The sequence below is a fragment of the Cebus imitator genome, unplaced genomic scaffold, assembly GCF_001604975.1.
Source record: "Cebus imitator isolate Cc_AM_T3 unplaced genomic scaffold, Cebus_imitator-1.0 Scaffold274, whole genome shotgun sequence".
NCBI classification, from domain to species: Eukaryota; Metazoa; Chordata; class Mammalia; order Primates; family Cebidae; genus Cebus; species Cebus imitator.
In genome coordinates, this window is record NW_016107589.1 from 390,453 (window position 1) to 401,759 (window position 11,307).

An 11,307-nucleotide genomic window follows, 5' to 3' on the forward strand; every position below is an offset into this window, starting at 1 on the left:
GGAGGGGAGGAGGGGAAGGGAGGGAGGGAGAAAGAAAGAAAACAGAAAAGCAAACTCTTAAGAGAACCAGTTAAGAGAAGTAACAAGTATGCAGTTACTGCAACGATTTCCACCTGCCCTTCTCCCCTCCGTCATGTATGACGTAAGAACATGTTTTCTATGGAGTTTCAATGTTTAATATTACTCCTATCTTCTTTGCTTTCTTGTTTTAGAATCTAAATTTCTACAAACAGGAATCATGAGCCTTTAACTTGGATAGCCTTTAAGAAAGCTTGCCTTCTCATTTCTTCTCTTTCCTTCCTTCTTTCTTCTTTCTCTTTTTCTTTCTTTTCTTTCTTTCCTTCTTTCTCCTCTTTTTTTTCCCTCTCTTTTTTTTTACAATGTCTCGCTGTGTCACTCAGGCTGGAGTGCAATGGCACAATCACAATTATGACTCACTGCAGCCTCGACCTCCCTTGGCTCAGGTAATTCTTCCACCTCAGCCTCCTGAATGCAGTAAGCTGAGACTGCACCACTGCAGTCCAGCCTGGGCGACAGAGTCTAAAGATGGGGTCTCACAGTGTCTCCCAGGCTGGTCTCGAACTCCTGGGTTCAAGTGATCCTCCCACCTCGGCCTCCCAAAGTGTTGGGTTTACAGGCGTGAGCCACTGCCTGGCCACCCCTGCCTTCTGAGGGAATTAAAACAAGCGAAATGAAGAGTGTTAAGTAACTAGTGAGGATAATATAATAATAGCTGACACTTAAGGAAGAGTGTGTGGGAGGCTTAAAACTTTAGAATCTGTATAATCTATAACCCATGTTACGTTAGACTTTCCTGTTTATTTTCTTACTCCCACTGCCATCCCCCTCAGAATGTAAACTCTTCAATTACTTCTTTCCCTCCCCAACTCTCCCCAACATTTCCTTCACAAGACCTCACCCAGGGGTGACTACTTAATAATACTGATCTTTCTGAAGGGATAGGGGGCCTGAAGCATTTCTCTTTTTAGGACTTTCAGGACAAATTGCTTTAACTTCAAAATCAAGTTCAATCTGTCATTCGTGTTTTGCTTTGGCTGTATTCTCACCACCTAGAAGAGTGACTGACACCTGGTAGTCAAGCCAGAACGCATCTGTTGAGTCAATGAATTAATTCGTCTTCTTAAAAATCTAAAACTGGTCACAGGGTAGAGTAGTTAACATCTTGCCACCAGCAGAAGGTTTGAAAAGGGCCATAGGAGTCTCAGTCATGCCCCGCACAATTGGCAGGGGAAGAGCCTCAAGTTCGGCTATTTTTTCCCCTTTGTTCAGGGTAATTGGCCTAATGTTATGTGTGAACCAAACGCTTTGTAGTTGGAAACCCAAGACCCCTGTGATAAAACGCAACACGAAATTCTTTTTTTTTTCTTTTATTATTGTTAACAAGTGTTTGGTATTTTCTCAACAAAATTCTTTAAGATCTGCATCTCCAAATGTATTTCAAGTTTTGAACAGCGGGCGGGACCGAACAACAAAAGTTCTAACGTCCTCACTGAACAAAGCCACAAAACAACATGGCGCCGTCCTCCAAGAGCCGGATCCCGGAACAAGTCCACGCCCGCGGGCTGTGCACGCGCCCGGGCTCGCCCCAGGCAACGTGGGCGTGCGCTCCGCCACCCAGAGAGCGTGGTAGTCAGTCTCCACCCACGTTTTCCGCCACTCCCTGCGCACATGCGCTCTAGGCTCTTAGCCGGACGTCAGTTGCGCAGGCGCAACAGGCTCCTCCTCCCGCGCAACTGACGCAAGAAGACTGTAATCGGTTCGCAATTTATCCCGTGTGACCTTGAGTGTTTCCTGTCGTCGAGGACCCGGGCTGTCCGAGGTACCGCCTTCATACCCCTCTTCCTCTCCTGGACTCTTTCTGAGTCCAGAGCCACCGCAGCTGGAACAGGAGGGCAGGCTTTCTTCAACCATCGTGCCGTGGAGCATATCACCTGAACGCCCTGGCTCCGGGAGCGGCAGTCATGTATTCTCTAGTCAGGCGACGCGGGCGGCGCCTCAGCGGAAGAGCGGGCCTCTGGGCCGCAGTGACCAACCCCCGCCCCTCACCCCACGTGGTTGGAGGTGTCCAGAAGCGCTGCCGCCACCGCACCGCGCAGCTCCCCGTCGCCTGAGCGCCTGTTTGCTGCCTCTTACTTCTACATCTAGTCGCCATGATAAGCGCCAGCCGAACTGCGGCTGCCCGTCTAGTGGGCGCCGCAGCCTCCCGGGGCCCCGCGGCCGCCCGCCACCAGGTGAGGAACTATCGGACCTTCCTGGATGGGGTCATGGCCTCAGGCCTCGGGCGTTGGTGCGACAGGCCGCTCGCCCTTTAGGTTTTGAATTTTCCGGGAGAGGTCAGGAGGGAAGGAAAGTAACGGGCCTTCCACAGTTAGCGCTGCCAGTTAAATGCCTTGCCGAAGGTTTTGCCTCCGTCTGGGGCCCTGCTGAGTCACACCCCTTGCGATCTAGAGTATCATCTCACATATTAGCAGGTAGTGGTCTTGATGGCCCCTTCTGTGTCTGGATGGAAAGGTTTGGTCTTGGGGGCGAGGGATGCAGTCTATTTGGAAGGCCGCTATTTTCAGTTTTATTTTCGGCTCCTCTGCAGAATACAGTGTGTGTAAGGTTCCCATTGATACGGTGAAATAAAGTGGAAAAAAAAATTCTAAACACTGAGTCGGAAATAAAACTACACCTCCAGTTTTCATGCTTAAGAACATTTTTTCAAAATATGATTGTACTCGTTACTTCAGAGAAAAAAAAAAAGCAGATGGGAAAAAAAGGCCATGGAGTAGTTACTTGTTCTCTAAAATCAAAGACAAATGCTTTGGAATATAGGAATTGTATGTGGGTATTAAGGAAGGCTTGGAAGGAGGCTGAGGTTAAGTTGTAAGAAAGGTCTTTTATCCTAGTGAACGGCCACTACTTAATTTTTCTCTTTTAAAGATTCCACAAGATTAGTAACCCCAGTTCTCTTAAACTAGTTGCATGGCAAGGTCAGGGGAAGTGTCTCCCCTTGGATTTTCCCCCAGGGGACATCTGGCAACGTCTTTGGATATTTTAGGTTGTCACTAATTTAGTGGGGTGCTTAATGCTTTCTAGGGTGTAGAAGCCAGGGATGCTGGTGTATATCTTACAGTGCACAGAACAGCACCCACCACAAAGATCTGGCCCAAAATTAGGAGTGCCACAGTTGAGAAATCCTACTGTGATATGATTCTAAGGCTTTTTTTTTTTTTTTTCCTCCTCTTAACCTTATTTGGGCAACTATGTTTATTAAATATATACTGTTTTAGTAGCTTAACGTATCTTACATACTAAGTTAGCCCAAGTTTTCTTTTTTCTTCCCAGTAGACACACTGGTTAGTGACTGAGTCAGTTTTTTTCTTTTTTAGGATAGCTGGAATGGCCTTAGTCATGAGGCATTTAGAATTGTTTCAAGGCGGGATTATGCGTAAGTATAACTTCATTTCCTTTGAAAAGAAACACATACTAAATTTCAGAGCCATGTTTTCTATATTTGTGATTAACTATTCTTCCCTGTAATTATTTATCTGTATTTATTTAGAGATTATGTAGTACACCACTTGATAATTATCCTATTAAATATTATCTTGCAGTGACTTATCCATCGAGATAACAATAGCTGTGACACTTCTAAATGTCTTACAGATCAGAAGCAATCAAGGGAGCAGTTGTTGGTATTGATTTGGGTACTACCAACTCCTGTGTGGCAGTTATGGAAGGGAAACAAGCAAAGGTGAGCTTGATTAGTAATTAGTACCCTTTCCAGAACCTATCAAGAATTCTGTGCTCTTTTCCTTCATTAAGGAATTTGAGAACCTAATTTTTTTTTTTTTTTTTTTTTTAAATTTTAGACAGCCTTATAACCCAGACTGGAGTGCAGTGGCACGATAATCCCCTCATTGCAACCTCTGCCTCCTGAGTTCAGGCAGTTCTTCTGCCTCTGCCACATAGTTGGGATATTACAGGTGTGAGCCACCATGCCTGGCTAAATTTTTGTATTTTTAGTAAAGAAAGAGTTTCACCATGTTGGCCAGGCTGGTCTCAAACTCAAGTGATCCGCCCACCTCGGCCTCCCAAAGTGCGGGGATTACAGGCGTGAACCACTGAGCCTGGCCTGAAACTACTTCTAACTAAAACAGCAAAAACATGGGACAAGGCCAAGCGCAGTGGCTCACGCCTGTAATCCTAGCACTTTGGGGGGCCGAGGTGGGTGGATCACCTGAGGTCAGGAGTTCGAGAGCAGCCTGGGCAACGTAGAGAAATTCCATCTCTATAAAAAAAAAAAAAAAAAAAAAAGGGACAAAGACTATATAGATCAGACCAGGTGTGGTGGCTCATATATGCCTGTAACTCCAGCACTTTGGGAGGCTGAGGCAGGCAGATCACCTGAGGTCCCAAGTTCAAGACCAGTCTGGCCAACATGGTGAAACCTCATCTCTACTGAAAATACAAAAAATTAGCCAGGCATGGTGGCAGGCACCTTTAATCCTAGCTACTCGGGAGACTGAGGCAGGAGAATCTCTTGAACCCAGGAGGCAGAGGTTTCAGTGAGACGAGATCACGTCACTGCATTCCAGCGTGGGCAACAGACGAGACTTGGTATGAGAAAAAAAAAAAAAAGAAAAGAAAAACTATAGATTAGGTTTTTCTTTTTCTTTTTTTTTCCTTTTGAAACAGAGTCTTGCTCTGTTGCTCAGGCTGGAATGCAGTGGCGTGATCTCAGCTCACTGCAATCTCTGCCTCCTGGGTTCAAACTATTCTCCTGTCTCAACCTCCCGAGTAGCTGGGACTACAGGGGCGTGCCACCATGTCCGGCTAATTTTTTTGTATTTTTAGTAGAGACAGGGTTTCACCATGTTAGCCAGGCTGGTCTCGAACTCCTAACCTCAGGTAATTTGCCTGCCTTGGCCTCCCAAAATGCTGGGATTACAGGCGTGAGCCACCATGCCCAGCCAGATCAGGTTTTTCATACCCAGTGTTGGGACAAGAATCTTTACTTTCATATGGATAATTAGATCTAAATTTTTTTGTGGTGGCCACAAATTTCAGGCCTATGGGAAAAATGTCGAGAACTACAGATTAGGGCCAAGAGAAGAAATAATCTCCTGGTGCCAAACAAGTGGGATAAGAAGACTACAGACAGTTCAGGTTATTTCAGAAGAGGAGATGGGGGAAAGAGGAAGCATGAAATCAAAAAAGGCCATGAAAGGAAGAATCAAGAATTCCAGATGCTGTAAATCTTGATAATAACCCAGTGGGAATAAAGGTTTCGTGTACAGAGTAAGGCTTCAAAAGGAATAGCCTGCTCCAATGAACAACATGCATTACTTCAGATATGGAGCTCTACTTGCTTCTAGTCTGTCTCTGACCTCCAACCTTGGTTCATCTGAGCTACAAAATGCAGCACTTTGGTGGTTACCAGGGTGACCAAACAGTGCAAGCCATTCCCACCCATTTTAATAGTAAATTATTAGTCCCGCTTCTATACCACATTTAAATCCTTTTCTGGGAAGTTACACACATTCAGTTGTTAGTACTACAAAGGTTCACCTGTAATCTTAAGCAACCAAAAGCAGCTTTTAAAATGTAAGTCAGGGCCTGGCCTGGCGGCTCATGCCTGTAATCCCAGCTCTTTGAGAGGCCACATGAGTCTGGGAATTGAAGATCATCCTGGGCAACGTGGCAAAACACCATCTCTACAAAAAATTAGCCAGGCATGGTGGTACACCTGTAGTCCCAACTACTCGGAGGCTGAGGTGGGAGGATCCGCTGAGCCTGGCAGGTCAAGGCTGCAGTGAGCCATGATAGTGCCAGTGCACTCCAGCCTAGGTGACAGAGTGAGACTGTGTCTCAAAAAAAAAAAATAGTAGTAGTTTGAAAGTAAAGCATTAAAAATACCTCAAATATTTACCTACTGTCTTCATTAACTGTATCAGCAGTAAAGCATGCCCAGCAATATTGCTCATGAGCATTTGTTTTGTAATTTGGGACCTGTTTGTGTCTTAAATGATTGCTGCAAAGATACCAGTGATAGGCCGGGTACAGTGGCTCATGCCTGTAATCCCAGCACTTTGGGAGGCCAAGGCAGGTGGATCACCTGAGATCAAGAGTTCGAGACCAGCCGGGCAACATGACATGGTGAAACCCCATCTCTACTAAAAAAAAAAAAATAACAAAAAAATTGCAATCAGCGTTAGCTTCACCTTTAGGGGCAAGTTGGGTCAGCAAGCAGCTCATTGCATTTCCAGGTGGGTCAGAGCCTTGCGTAGGGCCCTGGCCAGAAGGAGCAAGTGGGAAACAGAAAAGGCTTAGATAACACTAAGACCTTCGGGAAGCCTCACATTCCCCACGCAGTTCTGCCCTCTGGCCCATTCTCTGGCATCCACAACCTTGCTGGAGCTCTTGCTCCAATACTCTTACTCTCCCCACTCTCCAGCCTGGACTATCCCTGTCAGCCCTTCCAGTGGTCGACTGCCTACCTGGTATCTTTTGTGGCCACAGACACCACAGGATTCGGTGCATCAGCTGGGTTTGGTTTCTGATGATTGGCTACTGGCTGTGAGCTTGAATGAATCTAGTCAAGCCTGTATTCCCAGCTACTAGGGAGGGAGGCTGAGGCAGGAGAAAAAAGTTGTTTGAACCTGGGACTCGGAGGTTGCAATGAGCCAAGATTGCGCCATCACACTCCAGCCTTAGCGACAGTGTGAGACTTCATCTCAAAAAAAAAAAAGTGACAACTAGAACCTTATTATTCTCTGTCACATTTTGGGAGTTTAGGTGCTGGAGAATGCTGAAGGTGCCAGAACCACCCCTTCAGTTGTGGCCTTTACATCAGATGGTGAGCGACTTGTCGGCATGCCAGCCAAGCGACAGGCTGTCACGAACCCAAACAATACATTCTATGCTACCAAGCGTCTCATTGGCCGGCGATATGATGATCCTGAAGTACAGAAAGACATGTGAGTACTAGTAAAAGTGCAGGGGCCACGAAAAAGAGTGTCAGCATGTTGAATAGGATCCCTAGAGCACCTTACTTTAGCCACTTTACATATTGTCCCTAGGGTAAATCTGTACCACTGCCAAAAGGGCAATTCCTTTAAAAAATTCATTTTTGTCTTTACAGGTTAGATCTTTGCTCAATATTGACATAATAAATGAAGATTTGCAAGGCATTCCTTAACCACATAATTCAGTGTTGAGTACATAAGGTAGAAATGGCATAGGTTCTATTATGTGTTGATCCAGTACAGAAAAACTTGATTTTGCTTTTTTCCTTTCCCCCCCAATAGAGACTGGTCTCACTATGTTGTCCAGGTTGGTGTTGAAATGATGCTCCCACCCCAGCCTCCCAAGGTACTGGGATTACAGGCCTGAGCCATCTTGCCCAGCCTGCTTTTTTCTAAATAGACATAACTAGAGGCCAAGTGTGGTGGCTCATGCCTGTAATCCTAGCACTTTGGGAGGCTGAGCTGGGCTCAGGAGTTCGAGACCAGCCTGGGCAACTTGGTGAAAAGCCGCCTCGGCAAAAATACAAAAAGCAGCTGAGCTCAGTGGTATACGCCAGCTACTAGTGAGGCTGAGGCAGGAGAATCGTTTGAGCATGGGAAGCAGAGGTTCCAGTGAGCCAAGATCATGCCATTGCACTCCAGCCTGAGTAATAGCAGTGAAACCCTGTCTCCAAAAAGAAAAAAGAAACGCTAGAAGCGTAGGTAGAGTTTCCTGTTGTATAAAAAGTTTTTTAGGCCTGGAGCAGTGGCTCATACCCGTAATCCTAGCAGTTTAGGAGGCAGAGGCGGGAGGTTTGTTTGAGGCTGAGTTAAACAGCTTTCTTGAGCTTGAGTAGAATATTAGTTCTGTATGCATGGAATCGTGTGGACTTCCATGACTGGCTTCTTTCACTTAGCATGTTTTCAAGGCTCATCCATGTCATAGCATGTGTCAGTATTACATTCCTTCTTATGGCCAAATGATATACTGTATGGACATATAGCACATTTTGTTTGTCCATTTGTCAAGTGAAGGACATTTGAGTTTCAGCTTTTTGGCTATTAGGAATAATACTGCTAGAAACATTGGTGTACAAGTGTTTATGTGGTTGTAAATGTTTCCATTTATTTCTCTTAGATAGTAGGGAGAATTGCTGGGTCATACCATAACTGTTTCATTGTCAAATGGAACTTCCAGACTTTAAAGTGGCTACAAAAATTTTCTGTGTTGGGAAGTAAAAAATGTTAAGATTTCATCAGTGTATTTCATATGTTGCTTATTTCATTTTGCCTTTTAATTCTCATAAACATGATTGCTTTCTAAAGAATTTCATTTAATGAATTTCCAAAATTATCATTTCTTGGACATGAATGAGTGGGGTGGAAGATGGATGTTCATGATACATGGTAATTTTGTCATGGTAGGTTGTACGGGCTAGTTTTCTCTAATACAATTTTTGTGTTCTACAGTAAAAATGTTCCCTTTAAAATTGTCCGTGCCTCCAATGGTGATGCCTGGGTTGAGGCTCATGGGAAACTGTATTCTCCAAGTCAGATCGGAGCATTTGTGTTGATGAAGATGAAAGAGACTGCAGGTGAGTGGGTTTAGTTCACACCTGGGAAAGTTCTAAGAACTGAATGATTCCTTGAGATCACTAGCTCCCTATGCCCAGTGTCATGAATCTGGTGCCTTTTGTATAGAAAACCTAGGAATGGCAAAACTGTTACACTTCATGTTTTCCCTGCAGATTGAATTTATCTTCAAGTCTCACTAATGGTGGCTGGCTTGTTTCTTTATTTCCAGTGCGGGGTAATGTTCTATATTGAAAGCCTCAAGACTACACATAAAGCTTTTGTCCCTGTTAGGTAAAAATTAGAACTTCCTATTTGAAGTGGCTGTTGTAAGTCTAAAGGTCGTTGTAGTTTCGTGAACCTTCACTAAAATGTTGAAAGAGTGATCTTGGGTGTGGCTGTTTTTTGGAAGACGGAGTTTTGCTCTTGTTGCCCAGGCTGGAGTATAACGGTGCAATCTCAGCTTACTGGGTTCAAACGATTTTCCTGCCTCAGCCTCCTGAGTAGCTGGGATTACAGGTGCCTGCCACACCTGGCTAATTTTTTGTATTTTTAGTAGAGACAGGGTTTCTCAATGTTGGTCAGGCTGGTCTCGAACTCCCAACCTCAGGTGATCCATCTGCCTCGGCCTCCCAAAGTGCTGGCATCACAGGCATGAGCCACTGTGTCCAGCCAATCTTGGGTTTTGTTTTGAGATGGAGTCTCACTCTTGTCACCCAAGCTGAAGCACGGTGTGCGATCTCGGCTCACTGCAACCTCCGCCTCCCAGGTTCAAGTGATTCTCCTGTTTCAGCCTCCCGAGTAGCTGGGACTACAGGCGCATACCACCACGCCTGGCTAATTTTTTGTATTTTTAGTAGAGATGGGGTTTCACCGTGTTAGCGAGGATGGTCTTGATCTCCTGACCTTCGTGATCCGCACCCCCTTGGCCTCCTGAAGTCCTGGGATTACAGGCATGAGTTACTGTGCCCAGCCTGATGTAGGGTTTTTAACCAGTATATTTAGTTGGAGTGTCTTCCTGCAAGGACACATTAGGTCACTTGCCAAAAGACTGATGAATATTGTCTGTAGCTCCAAAAGGATGACATATGTTGTTGGGCTATATTAATAATTCTGTTCTAACAGAATTCCATTTTTTTCCCCCAGAAAATTACTTGGGGCACACAGCAAAAAATGCTGTGATCACAGTCCCAGCTTACTTCAATGATTCGCAGAGACAGGTGAGGTCAATTAGCATTCTTCACAAAAAATAACGGTGCCTGGGCTGGAAGGGCAGAAAAATGCTTTTCTCTTTGTTTTCCCTAGGCCACTAAAGATGCTGGCCAGATATCTGGACTGAATGTGCTTCGGGTGATTAATGAGCCCACAGCTGCTGCTCTTGCCTATGGTCTGGACAAATCAGAAGACAAAGTGTAAGTTGGCGCAGTAAATTTCTCACCTGGATATGTGAAAGTAAAGTAATGGAGCCATGGGACTTACCTAATTGGTCACTTAAGATGGGGTTTCACCATAATGGCCAGGCTGGTCTTGAACTCCTGACCTCAGGTTATCCACCCACCTCAGCCTCCCAAAGTGCTAGGATTACAGGCATCAGCCACCACGCCCAGCCTGTCACTTGGATTTCTTAGTGATTGAGCCTTTTACTTAAACTGAAAATGTACTGCATTTACCGATTTTAAGTCTGTATAGTGTGTGTGTTTTTTTCATTTCAAAACCATTCCCTTGTTTTCTTTTGGGCCATGGTAATTTAATAAGTATATACCTCAGGAAAATAGCTAAGATTATCTGTATTTGATTATTGAAATTTATATCCTGGTGATAGGTTTTGTTTCTTAAGGATTTCTTTCTTTCTAGCATTGCTGTATATGATTTAGGAGGTGGAACTTTTGACATTTCTATCCTGGAAATTCAGAAAGGAGTATTCGAGGTGAAATCCACAAATGGGGACACTTTCTTAGGTGGGGAAGACTTTGACCAGGCCTTGCTACGGCACATTGTGAAGGAGTTCAAGAGAGAGGTGAGTTACCAATGTGGTTAATATGTAGATATTGGGATATTGAAAAATTCTTTGTTCAGATTGCTCTTTGCTTTGTTGATGAGTTCAGTTCAGCCCCTTATTCTAGACACAGATACTCTTTCCAAGTAGATTAATTTTTTTCCCTACAGATAAAGGGTAATTAAAAGTAATTCATGCTTGTTTATAAAGGTACAACTCCATTTTGTGTTCACCTTATTGCAGTTTAAATTTATTGACCACCTCACTAATAATGCTGGTGTTCAATGTCTTCACTTTGTAGACGGGGGTTGATTTGACCAAAGACAACATGGCACTTCAGAGGGTACGGGAAGCTGCTGAAAAGGCTAAGTGTGAACTTTCCTCATCTGTGCAGGTGAGACATGGAAAAATCCCAAAAGTCTTGATAGATATTTTCAGCTGGAGTTTATTTAAATAGTATTTTCTAATTGGCCTTATGTCAGTTGAGTGAGTTTGTTTTTACAATTTTCTGGTTTGTAGAGACCTTTGCCATGAGCACAGAAACAGTAAGGTCTTTATTTGTGAGCTGAAATTTTTTAACCACCCAAATCAGTTACGTATACTGGAGTTAAATAATATCTGAATTACACTGGGTATACTTGTTTGCCTTTCAGTTAAAGATATTTATTTTAAAACCTGGTCTAGCAGTGTTTAAAATTAGAATTCCTAGCTTGGAAAAACTGTTGC

At 44.3% G+C, this 11,307-nt stretch overlaps 1 protein-coding gene across 2 annotated transcripts in view; it reads left to right on the top strand.

The window, feature by feature from the left end:
• Window positions 1-1,448: 1,448 nt before the first annotated feature.
• The window catches only part of HSPA9 (heat shock protein family A (Hsp70) member 9), a 20,941-nt gene continuing 11,082 nt past the window's right edge, over window positions 1,449-11,307 (top strand). Inside the window, exons 1-9 of one of the 2 annotated variants that reach the window (XM_017500922.2) lie at window positions 1,449-2,252; window positions 3,396-3,454; window positions 3,673-3,760; window positions 6,805-6,986; window positions 8,484-8,608; window positions 9,732-9,805; window positions 9,891-9,997; window positions 10,440-10,602; window positions 10,883-10,975. In XM_017500922.2, the coding sequence (XP_017356411.1) occupies window positions 2,172-2,252; window positions 3,396-3,454; window positions 3,673-3,760; window positions 6,805-6,986; window positions 8,484-8,608; window positions 9,732-9,805; window positions 9,891-9,997; window positions 10,440-10,602; window positions 10,883-10,975 (972 nt within the window). In that variant the 5' untranslated portion in view covers window positions 1,449-2,171. The remainder of the gene's footprint in view (window positions 2,253-3,395; window positions 3,455-3,672; window positions 3,761-6,804; window positions 6,987-8,483; window positions 8,609-9,731; window positions 9,806-9,890; window positions 9,998-10,439; window positions 10,603-10,882; window positions 10,976-11,307) is intronic. The other variant, XM_037728643.1, reaches the window with a different exon arrangement.